Raw genomic sequence first — 21437 nt, 5'->3', positions numbered from 1 at the left:
CTAATGATAGTTACTTACTTGTCATAGATACTTAGTATTCAGAGTTACTCAATGTTCAGAGTTACTCACTGCTTAAAGTTAATTACTGGTCATAGTTAATTACTGATCTTATTTCTATAAATCGTCCGATTGTTCCTATGTCAGCTATATATATGTATATATATAGTCCACCGATTTCGCATGCTCCGATTTAAAAAGTTGTACAATTACATAGAAGATCAATTGCATAGTTTCATTCAAATAGCTTGCTCTTAAATTAGCCCCAAAACAACTCTCGCACATCTGTGCTTATGATTCCCAACTTGTTCTAACATCCCCGGAACGAAGTGACTGCTGCCGGCCAAGTATCAGAAAAGTGTTGTGATACAAAAGTTGCAAGTCATTGTTTACAAGTGTTCAAAGTTAGTCAATGATCATTCATACTTACTGATCATGGTTACTTAATCATCATAGTTAAGTACTAGTCATAGTTAATAACTGACCATAGTTACTTACTTCTCATAGATACTTACTGTTTAGAGTTACTTAATGCTCAGAGTTACTCACTGCTTATAGTTAATTAGTGATCATAGTTAATTACTTATCATATTTCTATAAATTGTCTGATTGTTCCTATGTCAGCTATATATATGTAAATATATAGTCCACCGATTCGCAATGCTCCGACTTATATACTAGTTAAATTATATAGAAGATCAACTTCATAGTTGCATTCGAATAGCTTGCTCTTAAATTTGCCCCAAAACAAATCTCGTACATCTGTGCATATGATTCCCAACTTGTTCTAACATCCCCGGAACGAAGTGACTGCTGCTGGCCAAGTATCAGCAAAGTGTTGTGATACAAAAGTTGCAAGTCATTGTTTACAAGTGTTCAAAGTTAGTCACTGATCATACATACTTACTGCCCATAGATACTTGATGTTCAGAGATACTTACTGGTCATAGATATTTACTGCTCATAGTTTCTATAGGGTTTCCATTTGAAGGTTACTTAATCTAGGTGTTTGTAAACTAATTTTTGCTTATTTATCAATTAAGAAAGGGTTTAATTTAAGCTATTTCTTCTATATGTTTATTGGGGTTTCGCTTAAATCTCAAGTAATTAGTTAGCAATACCCCGTTAATTATTTCCAGCTAAATTATTCTCTAAACTTCAAAAATAACCCTTATTTATTTCAATAACTTTGCAAAACTGATAACCAAATTTTACAGACAGATTCCAGGGGTATATTATTATTAAATTATTCTCTTAACTTCAAAAATAACCCTTATTTGTTTCATAAATTTTTCAAAACTTTTAAAGATAGCTTCCAGGGGGTAATATTCTCTCAGTGTTTGGATGCTGTCGTCAGGTGCATTCGAGTCCGAGTCTGGGCTTTGAGTCTGAGCTGAGTTTTCCATTGTTTCAGAGTCAGAGTCGGAGATTTTTTTCTTTTTTGAGGCGCCCCCGCACTGTCAATGTTTTCGGCCGTCGTCCCAAAAGGGTGAGACCTCCACAGCCCTCCCTCCTCACCACCTTTCCCCCCCTCGGATCCCGATCCCGATTCCAATTCCAATCCCGGCCCACGGGGAATCCGCTCCGAGAAACGGCAGCCCAAGAAAAGCGGTGAGGAAAAGCAAGGCTAACCGCAAGACGGTTTGGAATAAAAAAAAGAGAGGAAAAGCTGGTGAAAAATTCGAGAAAAGCAAAACAACAAAAGCTTTTGAACGTGTTGTTCGGATTATCCGTGAGATAATTTCTACTCTCTGCCAGTGGGCAATGAAAACTGTCTTGTTGTTCGCATTTGCTGCCTGTCAACGCCTCACCCGTCCCGATTCCTCCCCCTTTTCCTTCTTCTTATACTTGTAGTTTTCCTTCTTTTTTTTCCGAGTGTAGACGTAGTGTATGTGACCATGGCCATTATTCCTAATTTCGCCTTAAATCAGATCTAGTAACATGCTTGCCGCCTACAAAAGCCCCCCATGACATTGCCAAAATAAAAAAAAATAAATAAATACAACCGAAAAAATCCCCGAAAAATCCTAAAAGACTGGCGCTTGCAGTTACACAGAGAATTAATTTATTTACTTTAAAATTAGGCATTAATTTGGTGTATTTTTTTATGATTTTTATATTTTTATTGCATTTTAAACAGCATAAAGAACTTGGTTCAGGAAAGAACTAGGAAATGTCATTAACTTATTGATATTTCAATACTGAGAAGATGTATAATTATAAATTATAATAATATAATAAATATGTAATATATATATTATAAATCTATATAATAAATTTAAATTATATACATTATAAATCTATATAATATATTTATTATTAATAATTATGTAAAGATTATAACTAACTATATATTTTGGTTGAGCTCTTAATACTTTATTGCATTTACATAAGGGCTTTAAACCAGAAAACAGAAAAACATTGTTAAATATTTTTCCACGATTTTATATAGATAATTTTACCATATTTTCAATCGGATTTCGAATGAAAATTGTATTTCTCTAAGAAGCTATTAATACTAATAATATTATAAGTCATGTTGTCTTGGATGTAAATATAAGATAGATTTCATTTGATGAAGTTATTTATTAATTTTTTTTTTTTAGATATAAAATATTCTGTTATTAGTCCCTATTTTTTGCAGTGTCTCTACTTGCAACTCGTCCCAAAATCTCTTAAAACTTTAACTAACTTGAGGGCCATTGCATTGTCCAATGTCTGTCCATTGTCCAATTGTTTCAATGTTGCTAGTGGCTGCTGCTGCTTCTACTCCTGGTATTCATTGGGTTTTCCTCTATTTAGTATTTGTTATGGCTTTTCTCTTAATTTGAGGTCGTGAGAATCATGGCTAATTAATTGTCCGCCAAACAACGAGCACACACACACAACACACACGATGAAGCAGAAGCTTTTTACATGTGTGGCAAGGACTTCCCTTTGACAACTTTATGAAGAACCTGAAGTTAAGGTCCTTTGTGGTTACTAAATACCTATATAAATATATATATATTTCAACCGAAACTCGTCTTGAATCTTGTCCAGCTTCCCCTTTCCTTCTGTGTAGTTTTTCCTCTGGAGTTTTCTTTTGCCATTTTCCCCAATGTTTGGCTGTTGCTCATGTTGATGCCATGTTATTTAAATATATTTAAAACAGGCAGCGGGAGAGTGGCTCCAAAATTACAGTTAGACGAATTGGAGGAAATTCCTTGGGAGGAAAATAAAACAAAGTAGCTGCCTGTGTTGCCCTTTTCTGTTGCTTCCGCATCGATTTTCACATTGCTTCTGCTGCTTCTGCTGCTGTTGCTGCTGCTGCTGTCTCTTCCTTTAGTTCATTACAATTTATTTTTATGTGTAATGCAATTATTGTTGTTGCTTTTGCGGAGGGGAGGGGGGATAGAAAGGGTGAGGGGCTGGGTGGCCAGGGGGCGTGGGCGGTTGGCTTTTCGCCTGGCATTGGAGAGATATTCAGTCGAGGTCTTTGTTACACTCTTGGACATGACAACGGTGGCACGACCACGACACGTTGCGAATTTGCCATGAACATTTGTTGCTGCTGCTGCTGCTGCTGCATGTTGTACACTGGAAAATAATTTGGGGTTTTTTATGGATAATACAAAATTTAAATGTTTGGTATAAGTTTTAGGAGGAGAGTTTACTGATAGGGTCAAGTAAGTGCTCAATATCTTCAAAAAGACTTTAGAGTGATAACCTCTAGCATTGGTGATACATTGATACACCGAGTCGATCTATCCATGTCCGTCTGTCCGTCTGTCCTTCTATCCGTATGTCCTTCTGTCCGTCTGTCCGTCTGTCCTTCTGTCCTTCTGTCCTTCTGTCCTTCTGTCCGTCTGTCCGTTTCTAAGCAAACTAGTCTCCCAGTTTTGAAGCCATCTGAATGAAATTTTGTAGTTAGTTTTCTATATTCCCTCACTCTTATGTATATATGTCAGAACGGACCGGATCGGACGACTATATCATATAGCTGCCATAGGAATGATTGGAAAATTTTTACAAAAAAAAGTATAACATTTTCAGTTTTCAACAGAATTTGATCAGATTTCAGATATAGCCATTTTATTATACTCTTAATTTTGGTGTAAAATTTCATGAAAATCGTACGACTATATCAAATAGGTGCTATACTAGGGATAGTTAGATGTAGAGAAAAAATGCAAATTTGTGAATGTAAAACTGAAAATATAATATGTATAGGTGAATAAAGTACTTTATTGTTTTTTAATATAAATATATATAATTTATATTGTATGGATTCCTAGTCATAGAAGTTCTATCTGCAAGGGTATATAAAACGAAGTTAGCTTCCTTTCTTTTCCTTATTTCTTATTTCTTCCTTAACTAGCTAAGATTTCTTGCAGTGTTGTACTGCTGCCTCTGCGGGGGCGAAAGGGTGACTTTTGGGAGTTGGGTGGTGTACTGACCTGGCGTTGCACTAAATACAAACACACACACACACACACACACACACACACACACACACACACATACACACTGGCGGACACGGACATGGACACGGACACATCTGGCGCTGAAGATCGCGCGATTTCTTAATATGAGAATATTCCCACCATTGTCTCCGCTGATGGGGCACAGCTCCAGCTCCAGCTCCAGCTTTAGTTTTAGTTTTAGTTTTAACTTTGGCTTGAAGCTCCTCTTTATTTTTATTTTATTTTATTTTCTTGCTGCTGTTGTTGTTATTTTTTTCGGGGTGAGTGACTTGGCGCTGGAGTTGTCCACTTCGATTGCATGCGAGGAGCCGAAGGAGGAGGAGCCCCTCGTGGCCCATTTAGCACATGCGCTACCCACGAGCCCAGGAAAGTGTGCAGCAGTTGCAAGTTGCAAGTTGCAAGTTGCATTTACCGCTGGCGCTGCTTTAATTCCAGTTATGCGAACTTCTTTTGTCTTCCGCAGATCAAGACTCAAGTGCAGTGTGAAAAAATTCCCCCGATTCACATGAAACAAGCAAACGGTGTGGGGTCATTACTGGTCACTGTCTTGGCTGTGGGTTAAGATCGTACATATATAACCATGGGTGTTGGGTGTGAGAGGTGTGGGAGGTGTGGGAGGTGTGGGAGGTGTGTGTGTGAGTGAAAAAGAACGGTTCTTGCGTGTGCCACACGTGGTTGGAATGGGTGAAGGGAGAGGGAGAGGGAGAGGGAGAGGGAGTGGGAGTGGGAGTGGAAATCGCTTTCCCACCTCCTCTTAGACGCTTTGCTAATTTATTTGCACTGGAATCCGTTGCTCCCTCTCTCTCTTTCTTTCTGCATTTAATTTCTGTTCACTTCTTAATTAATAATTTATGCATTTTTTTCTGCTCTCTTTGCAGGTGAGTCTAACGGTAATCTAGGTGGCTCTTTAAGGTTCCCAGGCCACAAGATGGGTCCGAAAGTCAGAGGAACTTTGGGAATTGTGATCGCAGACAGTGAGTAGAAAGAAAAGGGGTTCTTGTAATCAAAAAATACGGAGTTTTCTTAATGAAATATATATTTATTAAATCTATAAAACCAAATAATATGAGATAAACAGGAAAAAAGAAGGAGAGGTTCATTATTCTTATAAAATTCAGGGTTTCTGCTAGCTTGCTTTACATTAACTACTTAAAGAAGTCTTCGATTAGTAATAAAATTAAAAAACAATATCTAAATACCCACGAAATAGTGACGGAAATCCCTGATCCTTGATTGCCCATCCCCCATCCTATCCTTCTCCTCGAGCAATTGTGCAAATCGAGACCAGAAAATTCCGGCTTAGACCTCATGATAAACAATGGGGGTTTCCCCTCCTGCACCTGCAAATCGATCGAACGGAGGGGGGAGGATTAACCCAGAGATTTTCCCACAATTTTCCAAGCAAAAAATAATGGAGAAAAAAATGTACAAGTATAAAATTTCATTATCGCGCACTTGTGAGACCAAAAGAAGGGATGTCCGTTCGTTCGTTGCCCGCTGCAGCTTATCCCATTACACTAAGCGCATCTATAGATATATATATATATATATAGGGAGAGAGATATATATATATAGAAGAGAATGAGAGGAGTCCTGTGTCCCTCTATATCCTGGCACCGGGAACACTTGTTGGCCGCTTCAGATTTCAGCTGCAAAAGATGCTGTGGCCAGACAATGCAGCGCCCGCTGGAAAATGCGAAAAGATCCCTGAGACAATGTCCTTGAAGGCCATTTGATTAGCTAGCCCCAGGCACTGAAAGATAAAGATATATATAAAACTATTAAAAATAGGAAAAGGAAAAGGAAAGCAGTTTAAAAAGTATAAATATATATACAAATTTATTAGAAATAGGAAAAGAAAAGCAGTTTTAAAAGTATATAAAAGAGGAGAAAGTCTTGACAAGTGGTAGATATTCTTAAGGTTATATTTCTTTCTGTGCAGAATCTTCACGAAAAGCAGCCAAAGATTGTAACAATATATATATCAATATATATATATTTATATACGTTTAAAGAAATTTCGCTGATTGTCCTTTGCTGACAAGCAAGCAGGTGACGTGGCTCCTCCTGTAGCAATCCTGCGATCGTCCTGCTTGGGGAGTTTGGTAATTGAATTGATCGTGATTCGGATTTGTTGCCTTTTGTTGGGCCTCGCAATGAGGATGCAGATGCAGGGAGCCGATCATAATGGCTACCTGGATTCGCATCTCTCGCATCGAAACAAAAAAAAAGAGGGAGAGTTCGCAAAGAATCCTGGCAGAATCGCCAGGACAATGAGTGCGCATTTTGTGGGCTTGTCCGATATTTGCGACGTGTCATCGAGATCGAAGGATGCTTGAGAACCTTGGCCAAACCTCGATGAATCTCTTTTTATTGAAGGTTCTGCGATTTTTTGGTGCGTGAGAAAAAGGATTAACAGGACTCGCTGTCACGTGAAAGAGGTGTGTGTGTGTGTGTGAGTGCATAGAAATCCTTTTTTCGCAAAAGCAGCTGTAGGTGAGGAGAGAGAGAGACACTCTGCGGACTGTGGGAAATTCTGGCCTCTGATTTTGATCCATTTCAGGCTAATCAAAGCCAGGGAAGGGAAAATGCCCACCTCTCTAGACATTTTCCAAAGCATTTTCCGCAAGTGGATGCCGCGGAGCAGCGGCGGCACCGGCATTGTCTGCAAGTTCAGTTCGATAAGCATCAAGTTCTCACGAACTTTTATTGTCCTCCTCGACGACGACGTTGGCTAAGACCTGGAATTGGAACTTGCCAGCGCTGCACGAGCATTGACTCTGCCGCCCCCGTTGCAATGTGGGGGCGCCCCTGACCCTGCCACAGCCTCCTCCTCCTCCCCACCCATCTGCCCCGCTAGCCGGCCCGCCCCCCCCATGGGGTAAGAGACATTTTGCAAGCAATTAATGCCAAATTTAGACAGGGACTAGCTCTGGATTTATTTATACCCTTTTTTGCAGGGTATTGTAATTTCAGTTGGAAGCTTAAAACTAAGTGAAGGAGTCGTTTTCGAACCTATAAATCATATATATTATTGATCAGGATTAACAGGGGAATCGAACTAGCCATGTCTGGGCAAAATTTAAAATTTTCAAAATATTGAAAATTTTACCAGGGGTTAAAATTAGCAAAAATGGATAAAATTTTGAATTTTCTAAAATTTTAAGTTGAGTATGCAGATTTATAAACCCAATAAAAATTAACATAGGAACGGTTTCTGAATTTAAATTAGGGATTTTTTGGCTTAGTTATGAGATTTGTAAACTAAGATTTTTCATAAAAATTGTTTTAAAAAAATGTTATTAAATGTCGACTTAAAGAATGGGAATATTTTAAGATTTGTTATGATAGATTTTCGATTATATTCTATAATTCGATTTGTTTGTTTCCTTTCTTGTTCGTCTTGATTTTGTATTTGAGAAGCCTGAAAATTTGTGGAAAAATGGAGTTCAATAAATTCTTCAAGGGCAGCAAATGATGTTTAATATATTATAAAAATTCAATACGTTCAGAAATATTATAAATATTATTAAACCTGAAAACTAGCTTCCAAACAGAGAAATTCATAGGCCTAAAACCCCTTTTAAAGATCCCTTATTGCATTTTATACACATTTTCCCTGTGTACATTTTCCCTTTTGAATTTTCCACCTCAATCAGCCGTGAAATATGAGTTCAAACTTGGACTTTATTTGGCTGAAAAGAGAGAAAAAAAAGAAGAAACAAAAAAAGAGTGCTGAACCGGAAGTGAATACGCCCGGGGCCCCATTCACGCATGACACTCGGCTTTTTGGCTTGTAAATATATAGTATATATATATTGCTATACCTTTCCTTGTTTCTTTCATTGTTTTTGTATCTTTTTTGGGGCCCAGTTTGGCGGCTATGACCCAATTTTTAGTTGGGGCCTTACCTTGGACTGAATCATCCTAAAGATAAGACCCCGGGAGTGCGGACCTTCGGCCAAGCCCAGACAGAGACCCAAAAAGTGTAAACTAAATACCCGAAAAAAAGAGGGCGAAACACTTTTGCTAATAAATTCGTTCATATGCGGGACATGTGGAAATTCAAACAAATTAAATTGTAAAAACGAAATTAGCTTAGATAATTTAACTTTAACCCTTTTTTCGCTGCCCGCATGCCGCATGTGTGACACAATAATGCATCGGATCGATTTACGGGGGTTAGGGAATTCGATATGCAACCAATGTCGATGTCGATGACGATAAGCAATTGTCGATTGCCAAAATAAATTTGATTAATGAGAGTTTGTACAAATTTATATATAGATTTTTGAGATTTTAAACAGTTTAATGTGAAGGTTTCAAGTGAGGATTGTGAGGAGTTAATAGTCGAGAGTTGATAATATTTGTACTTATTGATCATGAAACATATTTATAATTATACAAAATTATAGAAGAAATCTGTTGCTTTGCCATTAAGCCTTTAGTTGTGCCATTTCACCTAGGTTTTTGCTTTTCTTTGATTGGTAATAAATAATAATAAATAATAATAAATCCTTAGCCTCCCGAGGCGCCACTTGTCGTGGGTTTCTAGATTAAACCCCTGTTCCTGCCCTCGTCGGCTTTTGCAGTTTGATCACGATGGTCACGGCAAAGTCCTTTTCCACAATTTGTGTGCAATTTATTTATGATTACGACTGTGCCGGTGTCCTGTGTGTCCTGTCTGTCTGTGTGTGTGCTTGTCCTTGTCCTTGTCCTTGCCTGCCTGTTGTCTGTTGCTTTTGTTGTGACTGGTGGACAGCCCATCATCATCATCATTCGGATTCTGTGGGCGTTGTCCTGTTAGTCCGCAGGTTCCATTGTCTCCCTACCGAAATGGTCAGCACATCATCTGTGTTTCTGCCGGTGTTTATTATATCCTGCCTCGATTTTATTGCGTATAAATCAGGATTGCAGAATGTTTATTTTGGGTATTTCGTACTCTAGTATCTTGTATCTTGTATCTTGTATCTTTTTGGGTGTTTACGGGCAATGACACGCCCATTAGGGATTGGGAATAATGTCAAGTGTTGCCATATGGCCAAGGCCAAGTTAAATGAAATATGTTTTAATATATATTATAGATATTCAGGATATAAATATTTAATTTTCAGGTACTTGGAAAGATATCCCTCTCATAACCCAGTTCTTCTCTATTTAATTTTCCAAAAATTATACCTAATTCGCTTTAAGTATTTCTATTGCATTTGCTAGAAAAATAAACCCCCCCGAAAAAGGGATAAATCTTTGCTAGAAAAACAAAAAAGAGACCTCAATCTCAACTGACTTGCCATCTTTGGCCATCGCATAAATCGATGTCACTGATTACTCCATAAATATCGATTCACCGTGGAATCTCTCTCGTTTCCCTGGGTGTTTGTTGTGCCTCTGGATGTGGCTGTGAACATATAGATATATATATATACATATATATATATATATATATATATATATATATATATATATATATCCGTTCAATATGCGAGACACGTACGAAGGGAACAACCGCATTGAGACCGAATGCTGCTGAGACTGAGACTGAGACTGAGACTGAGGCTAAAAAAGAGAAAAAACAAACCGAAATGGGGCAACACCTACAGCTAGCTGCCTGATGATGGCCCAGAGTCGAGGCCAAAAGATGGGCACGTCCGCGGGTCCAAGTCCACGTCCAAGTCCACGTCTGGCCAAAAAGATCTCCGTTCGCTGATGGAGATGTCACTTGAGTAATTGTCGTCATACACTCGCCTCCCGAGGCCAGCTTATTTTCCTATTTTCATTACCTGCCTGAAAGGCAGCGAAAGAAAGTTCTCACTGTGTGGGTGCAGAGAGAGAAAAATTGGGGGAAGAAATATGCAAAATATAGAAATTAATAAGCTAAATCATTTCATTCAGAAGCTTTAAAATAAGTGAAGATGCCATTTCCGGCTCTATAAATCATATATATTCTTGATCAGCATCAACAGCCGAGTCGTTCTAGCTATGCCCTGGCAAAATTGAATTTTTTCAAAATTTTTACAATTTTATAAGGGGTTACATCATTAAAATTGTTAAAAATTGTTAAAAAATTGAATTTTCTAAAATTCTTAATTGCGTATGCAGATTTATTGAGCTAATAAAAACTAGCACTGCAACGGCTTCCGAATTAAAATTAATTCATTTTTGGTAAAGTTATGAGATTTTTAAATTTTGATTTCGTCCCAAAAATTGTCTTAAAAAAATATAGATAAATATTGATTCAAAAAATTGTATTATTATCTTAGTTGGAAGCTTGAAAAGTTGTGAAGGAGTCATTTCCGACCCTATATATTATATATATTCTTGATCAGTGTCAAAAACTGATTCGATCTAGCTATGTTTGGGCAAAATTAAAATTTTTCAATATTTTGAACATTTTTTATCGTTAAAATTGTCTAAAAAAAAGACAAAAAATTCAATTTTTAAGAATTTTAAATAAAGTAAGCAGTTTTATTAACCTAATAAAAACTAGCATATAACTGCTTTCCGAATTGAAATTAATGCATTTTTGGTTTAGTTATGCGATTTCTAAACTTTGCTTTGTCGAAAAAATCCTCATATAAAATTATCTATAAATGAAGATGTATAATTTACCAGACTATAGATATAACTTCGATTACCACAGACCCATCTTTATGAAATTAAGTGTGACTATTTTAGAGACTGTTTAAAACAAGAATAATATTTTTTTAAATATTTTGTTTCACTCTAAAAACCTTTTTCTCTTCCCTGAAGCTGTCTGACCCTACAAAATCTTTATTTTTCCTTTCTCTGTATATAGTTTTACGTTTTTCTCATCTCTTTCGGACATTTGTTGTCCGAACTGAACTGCGCCTTTGTAGTTGCACAATCTGCGTGTCAATGATGACGCTGCTCCCTCCTGCTCCCTCCTGCTCCTCCTCGATTCCCTAGAGATCTCCTCTGAGCAGGTCCAAGAGCTCAGACTCGATCGTTTGGCATGTCCAAGATGCGACTCCAGTGGCCAACGTGCAGCTATTTAGTGGCCTTTGTTGATGCCTGTGTCGCCCCCGTATCTTTTTATCTTTGTATCTGTGTAGAGCTCTGCGTGTTTTGTATCTGTATCTGATGCCCCTGTATCGCAGTATCTCTGCATCTCAGTATCTCAGTATCGCAGTATCGCAGTATCTTTGTATCTGCGACCTGTGTCCACGTCCGCCGACAACATTTCATCATCGTGAAAAGGAGCACCTCGAACAATAATTGTCAAAAATACAGAAGAGGAGATGAAGCAACAGAAATAATTATAAATTTTAAGAGAGTGAGTGAGAGAGAGTGACGTGTTTCACCTTATTTTTGGGAATTAGCAAAACGTCTCCCAGGGCCACTCGAACTGAGGGGGGAAATCTATAGGGAAAATGTCTTGGAAAATGTTGAGAGAAAAGTGTGTGGGAGAGATGTAACTGATTGATTTTGACCGACAGCAAACGATCTGCGTGAAGATGACAAATCCAATCACAATAACAAAAGAGTCCTGCAACGAAAAGGACAGCAGGTTGGCAGGGTCAAGGCAACAAAGGTTCTAAGCAAAAAAAAAGACAGAATTTCTCCCATGAAAAAAATAACTAAAATTGGTTAGTAAATTTACAAAAATAAAAAGTATTTAAAAACATAATAAAAATGCTGCTTGGTTACTGTTCTGTTACCTAAAAATCCTTTCCATCTTAGCGTTATTTTCTAGCCGAAAAGCAACCGTTACAAACCGATCAAATTTCCATATTCTTTCTTTGCTTTTTTTTGCGCTTAAAAAATACAATTTAAGCCAGAAAAAAATAAAGAAAAAAAAGCTATAGAAATACCATCTTGCCACAAGGATTTCTATCTGCAACACGCAGCCAGAAACCAACTCAGCAAAAAAATAAAATTAAATTGAAAGGAGCAAAAAGAACACCAAACCGGTCACCCTTTTTTCTTTTCAATTTTTCCCTAACCCATAAATTTTCCGTTAAAAACGAATGCATTTCCAGTGGAGAGATTTTTGCTCATTTAAACCAAAACTGGCCCAGGAAAACGTGAATATCACTGAGAAATTATCAGAGGGACCAAAAAAAAAAATCCTGCATAGAATTTGAGAATAGAACACAAAAAAAAATCAACGCAGACGACAATTGCCCGTCTTAGGGTGAAGCCCTCGCAGGATCCTCGTCCTGTCCCAGGCTGTCTTCCTTTTTATCATTTGTTTGAATTGAATTAAAAAAGCGACGGTAATCAATGCGAAGCTGCGCCGGCTGCAGGACCCTCCAGCCTCCTGCCTCCTTCCAGAAATATAAAAAACAAAAAAAATACACACAACCTTTGCCTGCCTCACACACATGTGACAGAAAGAAGAAAAAAAATCTAATATGCCACCCCAAACCCTCTACTCTCATATCTTGGGAAAATCTTGGGTTTTGGCCACCACCCAAAAAAAAAGCAAGAAGAAAAAAATCAGGGGGAAGGAAAACAATAAGGACACGCACACGAGGGGCATAAAAAATTAATATCGGGGAACACACACACACACACACAAAAAATAAAGGTACAAAAAAATTTGCATAGAACAAAAAATGCCGTTACACACAGACACAAACACACACACGGGACGCTGTGCTACCTGGACGCAGGACACGCAATTCGCAACTCTCCCTCCCCTTCCCCCTCTAGAGATCCTTCGGGGGTTGCAAAATCCTGCCCAAGGAAAAGAAAAAATCACACTACACAAAAGAAAAACCAAGAACACACACAACAACAAAAAAAAGGAAACTTTAAGGCGACGGCGATCGCTAAAAATTGCATAAAAAATAATTGCAAGGCGACAGGACGCGGGCTGGATGTCCTGTTCCCAAACCCCTGTCTACTGTCCTGTCCCCTTACCCTACCCTACCCTCCCTGCCCAAGAATTGCGTTTGATTAACGCGCACAAAAGGACCAAAGACGAGTTTGTGCTCCTTGGCGGGGCAGGACATTAGCAGCATCCTTTTACAGCTGCGCAGGCGCCGCTGAGGGGTAAAAAATTGAATGCGCGCGCAAAAAAAAAATCTGGGCAAGCGGCAGGGTTCCCTCTGCTATATAGTATTACTCTATATAGAAATCTGTATAGGTATGACAGGGAAAAAAATCGTTTACCCCGTGACAGCAACCAAGAGAAAAAAAATATAAAGAAAAAGAAAGGATTAACAAGCAAGTAGAAGGAGAGAAATCTTAGAAAATGTTACGCATCCTTTCGGGTTTATTTTATTTTTTGTAGGGAGAAGGGATAGGATAGGGAAAAGGGGATTTTGTTTAGAGAATTGATGAAAATCGGGGCTGGTCGCCACACTTATTGCGCAGCTTCCGCGGCGTTGCTGAAATCGCTCTGCTACTGCGCACATCCTGCACATCCTGGCACAAGTGAGAGAGAGAGAGTGAGAGAGAGAGAAACAGAGATTTCAAGAGGGCAAGGAACTCTGAGAAGGATCTGTGGAGCATTGCGTTGAATAAGAAGCATTCCATAAATAGCTCAAAAACATCTCCATTAAGAAATACATATGTAGTATCCTCTCGGAAGGAGAGCTCGGAGAGAGCTCTGTTTCCTTTTTAAAAATGAGAAAAAATAATATGATCTCTAGAAAATAGAAGAGAAATCCTAATAAAACTACACTTAAATCACATATGCATATTAAAAATGTATCTTAGCAGCGATAAAAAGCCTTAAAATAATTGCTTTCTTAGGCCCTTAAAGGGTTTAATTTGTTTAATATTTGTTTAACTTTATAGATATCTTTATATACTGTTCCAGGGTATTATAGTTGCACTCATAAGCTTAAAACATAGTGAAGGAATCGTTTCCGACCCTATAAATCATATATATTCTTGATCAGCATCAATAGGGGAATCGATCTGGCCATGTCCCGCAAATATTTAATTTTTTCAAAATTGTGAACATTTTTTAAGGGGTTACATCGTTAAAATATGCAAAATTTAATAAAAATTTGAATTTTTTAAAATATTTAATTGTGTATGCAGATTTATAAACCTAATAAAAACTAGCATAGGAACGCTTTCCGAATTAAAATTAAGGCATTTTTGGCTGAGTTATAAATTTTTTAAAATTGGTTTTGTCCCAAAAATCCTTACATAAAAATATGGATAAATATCGGTTAAAAAATAGTAATCTTGTTTTAGTCAGAAGCTTGAAACGATGTGAAGGAATCGTTTCCGACCCTATATATTATATATATTCTTAATCAGCATTAACAGACGAATCGTTCTAGCTATGTCCGGTCAAAATTTAGTTTTTTCAAAAATTTCATAATTTTATAAGGGGTTACATCGTTAAAATTGTCAATTCGAAAAAAAAAATTAATTTTTCTAAATTTTAAATATAGTATGCAGTTTTATTAACCTGATAAAAACTAACATAGAAACGGGTTTCGAATTAAAATTAATGCAGTTTTTGTTAAGTTATGATTTTTTTAAACTACAATTTTTCTTAAAAATTGTCTTATAAAAATGTTGTTAAATTTTGATTTAAATTATAGGAATATTTGAGCTTTGTGAATTATTTCCGATATAATCCTATAATTCAATGGCAAACTGTAAGGGTATTATAATCTTCGAAGTCTCTTAAATATTTAACTAGTTATCCTTTTTCGTAGTCAATCCTTGAGCTTCCTCGAGCTGACCCCTCCCCCAAAGGGGTAAAGGACCAGCTCCTGCCATTGGTCAGTTGGTCACACTGAAGAACTCTCCCTATAACTCCTTCCCTTTTCGAATGAAAAGGTCCCTGACATAACTGTAATTTTAACTGTAACTGGGTAACAACAAACCCCCAACCCTTTTTGGAGTAACAACTCAATTTGGACAGCGATTAGCAGCGGACAGTCGTCGTTGTGTGTGCGTGTGTGTGTATGTGTGTGTGGAGGGATTTTCCGGCACCAGATTTTCCAAGGAGCTGGGGGTCACACATCCTCGGATAAGGGGGGAGGGTGCAGAGGGGGGGCAGCGACGCTGGCAGCAACGCCGGCAGTGACGGAGACGTTTTCATCCCCCTTTTCCACCGTTCGACGTCCGCCTTTGGTCCACTCGCAACTCAAACATGTGTGTGTGAGAGAGAAAGGGAGAGGGAGAAGGAGAGGGAGAGGGAGCAACACCAACCCCTGGGTGTGTGTAGTGTGCGTGTGTGTAGTTTTTTTTCCCTCCTATTCCTATATGTTTTTTTTTATCCCCGGACCTCGAGGGTCAAAAGGGAGCAGAACGTCCGTGTGTGCGTGTGCGAGTGTGGATAAAAAAATGTCGCTGTTGCCGCTGACGTTGCCGTCGCTGCCTCAGCCTCAGCCTCAGCCTCAGCCTCAGCCAGCGTCGACGGCACACAGCCTCTGTCTCTCAGGAAGTCGACCGACCGACCGTCGAGCGACCGTTGAGCGTCCCAGGAAGTCAGTCCACGTGAAGCCTCCGAGGGGTCAACAACACACACTCGCGCTCTCTAACAGATCCTTAGATCCTTAGAGCCTCACGTAGTCTTAAAGAAACGAAACGAAACGAAACGAAAGGAAAAAAACAAGCAAGGCTCATTAGCAACCGGTCGTGTCTTGAGTGAAAGTGAACGGAAAGCAATCGAGAATCGAGCTTCGTTTATCGAAAATCTATCGAAACATTTATTTGCTGACTACAAAACACACTGAGGACAATTGGATTACCTACGATCGTGTGTCTTTGTCTTGTGCCTTGTCTCTAAATATATATATATTTATTTATATATATAAAAAGTATTTTTTTTTAATCGTAACACCCAACGAAATATATAACTATATATTTAAAAAAAAAAAACAATTTTTTTTGAATCCAAACAAAACTTGTGATGTGTTAAGAGCACTAAAAGTTGTAAAAAACAAAACTTGAGTTGCCAAAAGGAATTAGTTTTCCTTTTTTTTTTTTTTTGAAACCATAAAATGTACAACAAAATGCTGTCAATCAGTGAGGATCATGGATTCCGTTCGCTGAGCCGTAAGTAATATTCAAAACAAAGTGCAAGAAAAACCCAAAAGAAAGCTCTTCAAAATTAAACAAAAATCTTTCCTGAAATAAGAAGAATAACGCCAGAAGAAATGTTGAAATTTCCTGTTAGTCTTTTGCTCAAAATGTTTTCCAATAAGCAATTGCTCAGGGGGTTTTCTTAAAAAAAAAGCAGAATAGATAAATTACAAAAAAGTCATGTATCTTCAAGGGAGATAACCGCAGCATTTTCTGGGAATTACCCAGAAATTCTTACCACAGGAAGAGGCTCTACTTCGGGGACTCTATTTTTGTTATTTTTCTGATGGAGCGAGGTGACTCTTTAATCATTTGCCGTTGTCGTTGGTGTGTCCCCCAAATAGATACAACAACAACACAACAACGAAAAAAAAGGGCAAATGTGCGGACAATTTTTGATAAGCGACTTGTACTGGGAAAAAAATAAAGGCAATAAGCCAACGCCCGCACCCATATAGACATATATCTACTATATATATAGTCGGAAAGAGAGAGGGAGGGAGGCCTGCAACCTACTTACCTACCTATATAGATCGCAGCTATATTTACATATGTCCGTTGACTTTTCGGGAAATAAAACAAACTCCAACGCACCACAAGCTATCCACCTTGCTCACAATACAAATACAAATACAAATATTTTAGCGACAAAAAACAAAAACAAAAAGAAAAAAAAACACAGAAAAGGTACAAGTACGAGAGTAAAACTTACAGGCGGCCACATGTCTTATCAAAAGAAATGCGGAATGGGGAAAAACAATGGTAACATTTCATTGGCTCTGGACAAATATAGAGAGTATGGGTTTTTATTTTTGGTCCACCTTAAGACCAGAGGGCACGCAAGACTTCAAAAGGCTAAGAAACTCTCTAAACCGGAAGTACAGTTGATGCAATTAATATTTGCCAAAGTCAACAGTCAACTTAACCAAGTTGAAAGTACAATTTAAATGTCTGAATTTTCTCGTCTACAATTGCTAAACTCTTAAATAATATTTATAGTGCTCTTAGTATCTTTATAAATTCTTTGACAAGACATTTAAGCCCAACCGGAAGTACAGTTGTGCTTAGCTTTCTGTCAAACATGTTCCTATTGCCTTAAATGTCATAATTAACTTTCACTTTAATTTCTAAGGTATAATAAATAACAAAATCCTAATAAAACTAAACCAAATTGCTCTATTTTATGAGGTTTAAATTGTTTACCATTGTTTTCTGTTAATTTTCGTTCTGTAATTGTTGTTGTTCCCTCTCTGTGTATTTTTTTTTTTTTTATTCCCGCCTTGTGCTCATTTCCTTTGGTTCTTATCAGTCGCCGTGTGTGTCCAGCTTTAACACACACACACGTGGACTATATGTTAATGCCCGATTCCAGGCCGCGACCATATTTGCATATGGCTCATTCACTCACAACCTGGCTGGTGGTGGTGGCTGGTCCGTCTACGGGTGCTCCCTGTGCTCCTCCATGGCTCCACTCCGGTTGTGGTCTCCGGCCTCTGGTCTGCTGCGGCCTCTGGGTTCCAGTTCCAGTTCCAGTTTGTGTGTGTTTGCTCATTTGTTTGTCCAGATATCCAGCCGAACCGTTGTTGCCGCCGTCGCTGCCATATGCGGGTGTTATCAGCGCTAGCTTTTGGCTAACCGACGCTCCACAAGCAACTCCTGGTGGCATGGTTCCATGGTTCCATGATTCCATGATTCCATGGTACCATGCCTCCCTCCTGGCTCTATGTTAGGGGGGAACAGTAGGCAAATAAAACCAAATTTTGTATGCTAAAACACTTTGCAAAGGCGAAGGTGGTGATAACACAGAGAGTGGGGTAGAGGGGGGAGTTTACCACACACACAACAGGAATCATTGTGATATATATATATATATATCGTATTGCTGTGTTTGTTATAGTTTCAGCTGCTAAACACCTTTTTCATGTGGCCATATCTGTGTGTACTCGTGCCGTGCCTCAAAAGGGTATATGCAAGAGGGAGTTCATAAGATCTCGGGATCTATTCTATATAGAATAACCAACTTTTACAGGATAGTTTCTAAATTATTTATTTATTCACATACCAAAAATTAAGAAAATTAAATGATATACCGCAAAGTTACAATTGCGTTACATAGAGTCATAAGCTTAAATCTCAGGATCTGTTTGATTTAGAGTAACCAAATTTCACATGATCATTTATACATTAATTATCAACCCACATACCAAAAATTAAAACAATCTGTTAATTTTTGAACTGAGTAACATACAATTAATAGGTATTCCACAGTCGTTATGTGACTCTTGGGGGGCCCCCCCTCCCCATTCGTATCTGTGTGTAATTTGTTTAAACAAATTAAGTACGGGGGCTCCAGTTGATTTTGAGTTTTTCAGCTGCTGACGTCGCTTTGTCACTGTCAGGCAGCCGAAACCGTGAACTATGCCAGTATTGGTAGTGCCGGACTCACAGATACTCGCTCGCCCCCGCAGACTGTTATCGCCAGAGCCACAAAAAAAGAATTTCGAATTTGTTTAACCTTTTTTTCTCAGTTTTTTGTGTCGCCGTTAAAGTTTTTAATGAGTTGGCCAAAAAAAAGAAGAAAAATTAATAAATAAAGGGGGAAAAAAAGTGTTGCCTTTAAATATTTACACAGCATTTTTGGGGGCATTCGTTATTAATATTTTCTCTTGTTGTTTTTGTATTTGTTTTTTTATTTAACAAGCCAGAAGGGCCGTCAATGAAGTAAAGCAATTACCTTTAATTTTATGGTTCTCCCAGTTCGAATTTAATTTATTATTTTTAACAAAGTGAGTTGATTAAATTAGCTGGTTCCTTTAAGCTTTTCTCAGTTTAATTTCGCCTATTCTGAGGGTCCTTAAAGCCGCATAAGTTTCTATTCTTTCTCTCTCTCCCCTTTATTTGGTCCAGTTTTTCCTGGCTGACGCCATTTTTCATTCGGGGGTCCTGCCACGAGGACGAGCACCTAAAAACAGGACGACCATGTGGCGGCTGCTGCTTTCCTTTCCTTTCTGCCTGGTTTTTATGGCATCCCCACACTTATAGCCGCCCCAAACCGTAACCTTTTGGCCATAAAACCGAATCCTCCGACTTCGTGTGTGTGTGTGTGTGTGTGTAAGGATGGGGGCATAAATTAGCACAATCAACGTATTGTTTTCGGCTTGCCACGCCCCCCATTTCTAGCCCACGAAAAACAGTCAATAACACAAGAACGTTATAAATAACAAAAGTACAAGGAGCGTGGGGAACTCCCCACTCGCCTTCATATTTTCCCTGTGTCCTGATAATTTGCGCAAAAGTTCTATTAATATGTTAATTCTTAATTGTCCTACTTGGCCGCACAGATATATACTACCAGCTAATATATATATATTCAGATATATATATGTAGATATTAATAGCCGGAGGCTTGCATTAAATGGCCAGGAGGGCTTTCAGCTCGCAGCTCGTAAATATTTGAGTTAAGCTGCGCGGTTAACAAATCGACGCACTTCAATTTATTTTCCCGGGGGCCAGAAGCAGCAGCTGCTGAATTAATTACGCATATCCTGGCGGAAAATTGGGGGGGCTTCTCAGATCGGATATATGTATATAAATATATATGGCAATGACATCACACTAGGCCATAAATATCAAACAACTTGCAAGGATTTCAGTGAAGGGAAAACAAAGGAAAATGCAGAACTTGAGAGTTACTTTCAACGGTGGGAATTTACTTACTTACTTACAAGTGAATTATAGTATCCAAGCTTAAAATATTCGATAATAGAATTAAACAATATTTTTATATGTATATTTTTACGACTAATTAATATTTAAAAATCGCATAACTCAGCCAAAAAGGCCTTAATTTTAATTCGGAAGTCAGTCTTGTATTAGGTTTTATTAGTATAACAAATCTGCATACCTCATTTAAAATTTTAGAAAATTCAAATTTTTATCAATTTTTTTAAAATTTTAATGATGTAACCCCTTCTAAAATTTTGAAAATTTTAAAAAATTTAAATTTTGCCCGGACATAGCTAGATCAATTCCCCTGTTGTTGCTGATCAAGAATATATATGATTTATAAGGTCGGAAATAATTCCTTCACTTAGTTTTAAGCTTTTGACTAAAACTAAACTACCCTTTCCATATAATATATATATAATATATAAATATAAATTTACAAATCAAAAGCAAGACAACTATATCCTAGACAATCTTCTTTATAAAACGCTTATTCTAGTACATGCTCCTCTATAAATTTCTGTATTTATTTGGACTTATAAATAAATACTCATATATTAAACTCTCATATATTTAATCACTTCAATCGCATTCGATTTGGCCGAATGAGAAAGGGGTTAATGCAATTTATGACTGACTTTCAGCTGGCATTCTTTTATGAAATCTATTTGGCAAGGACTCTGTTGACACTTGTCAGGCGACTCTGACACGTTTGACAGTTTCACAACACACTACCGAATCCTGCCGAATCCTGCCGAATCCTGCCGCATCCTGGCACCCTTTTACCTTTTGGCTCTGGACAGCTGCTGTCCTTAACCCCTCCCACACACACAAATTAACCCTCTTCAGCTGGCGCAATATTGTGCATGCTGTCAATAAGTTTTTGCCCCGCCAGCTCTTCATAAATACAAAATACACTATATATATATAGAAAACCCAACTTGCAGTCTGTCTTTCTGCTAATCTCACTGGCAAACATCTAATCTAATCGCTTAGGCAAATATCGGGCAACGCCCCCGTTACGTTTCATTCCCCCTTTTTTTTAGCCACGCCTCTGTGCAACACAGAAAAAAAGAAAAAATAAAAACAGGTAATAGCCAAAGGTGAGTGTTGCCGCTTACCTGCTTTTTTTTTGGGCCTGGCCAATTGCCGTGGCTGGCCAATCAATAAATACCACAATAATCAGCTGGAAAATGCCCACCAAAAAGGCGGGGAAAAAAACAT

The 21437-nt window shown here is 38.0% G+C and overlaps 1 protein-coding gene across 1 annotated transcript in view; it reads left to right on the top strand.

The window, feature by feature from the left end:
* The first annotated feature begins 5347 nt into the window (after positions 1–5347).
* Cph (BCL11 transcription factor chronophage) overlaps positions 5348–21437 on the top strand; it is a 29252-nt gene continuing 13162 nt past the window's right edge. The window contains exon 1 of the mRNA XM_086827513.1: positions 5348–5437. Coding sequence (XP_086683639.1) covers positions 5392–5437 — 46 coding nt within the window. The 5' untranslated portion in view covers positions 5348–5391. The remainder of the gene's footprint in view (positions 5438–21437) is intronic.

This window comes from Drosophila serrata, unplaced genomic scaffold (assembly GCF_035046125.1).
Source record: "Drosophila serrata isolate PLE 108 unplaced genomic scaffold, ASM3504612v1 contig_176, whole genome shotgun sequence".
Taxonomy (NCBI): domain Eukaryota; kingdom Metazoa; phylum Arthropoda; class Insecta; order Diptera; family Drosophilidae; genus Drosophila; species Drosophila serrata.
The sequence above is the reverse complement of the archived record's forward strand: the minus strand, read 5'-3'. Positions and strand labels throughout refer to the sequence as shown.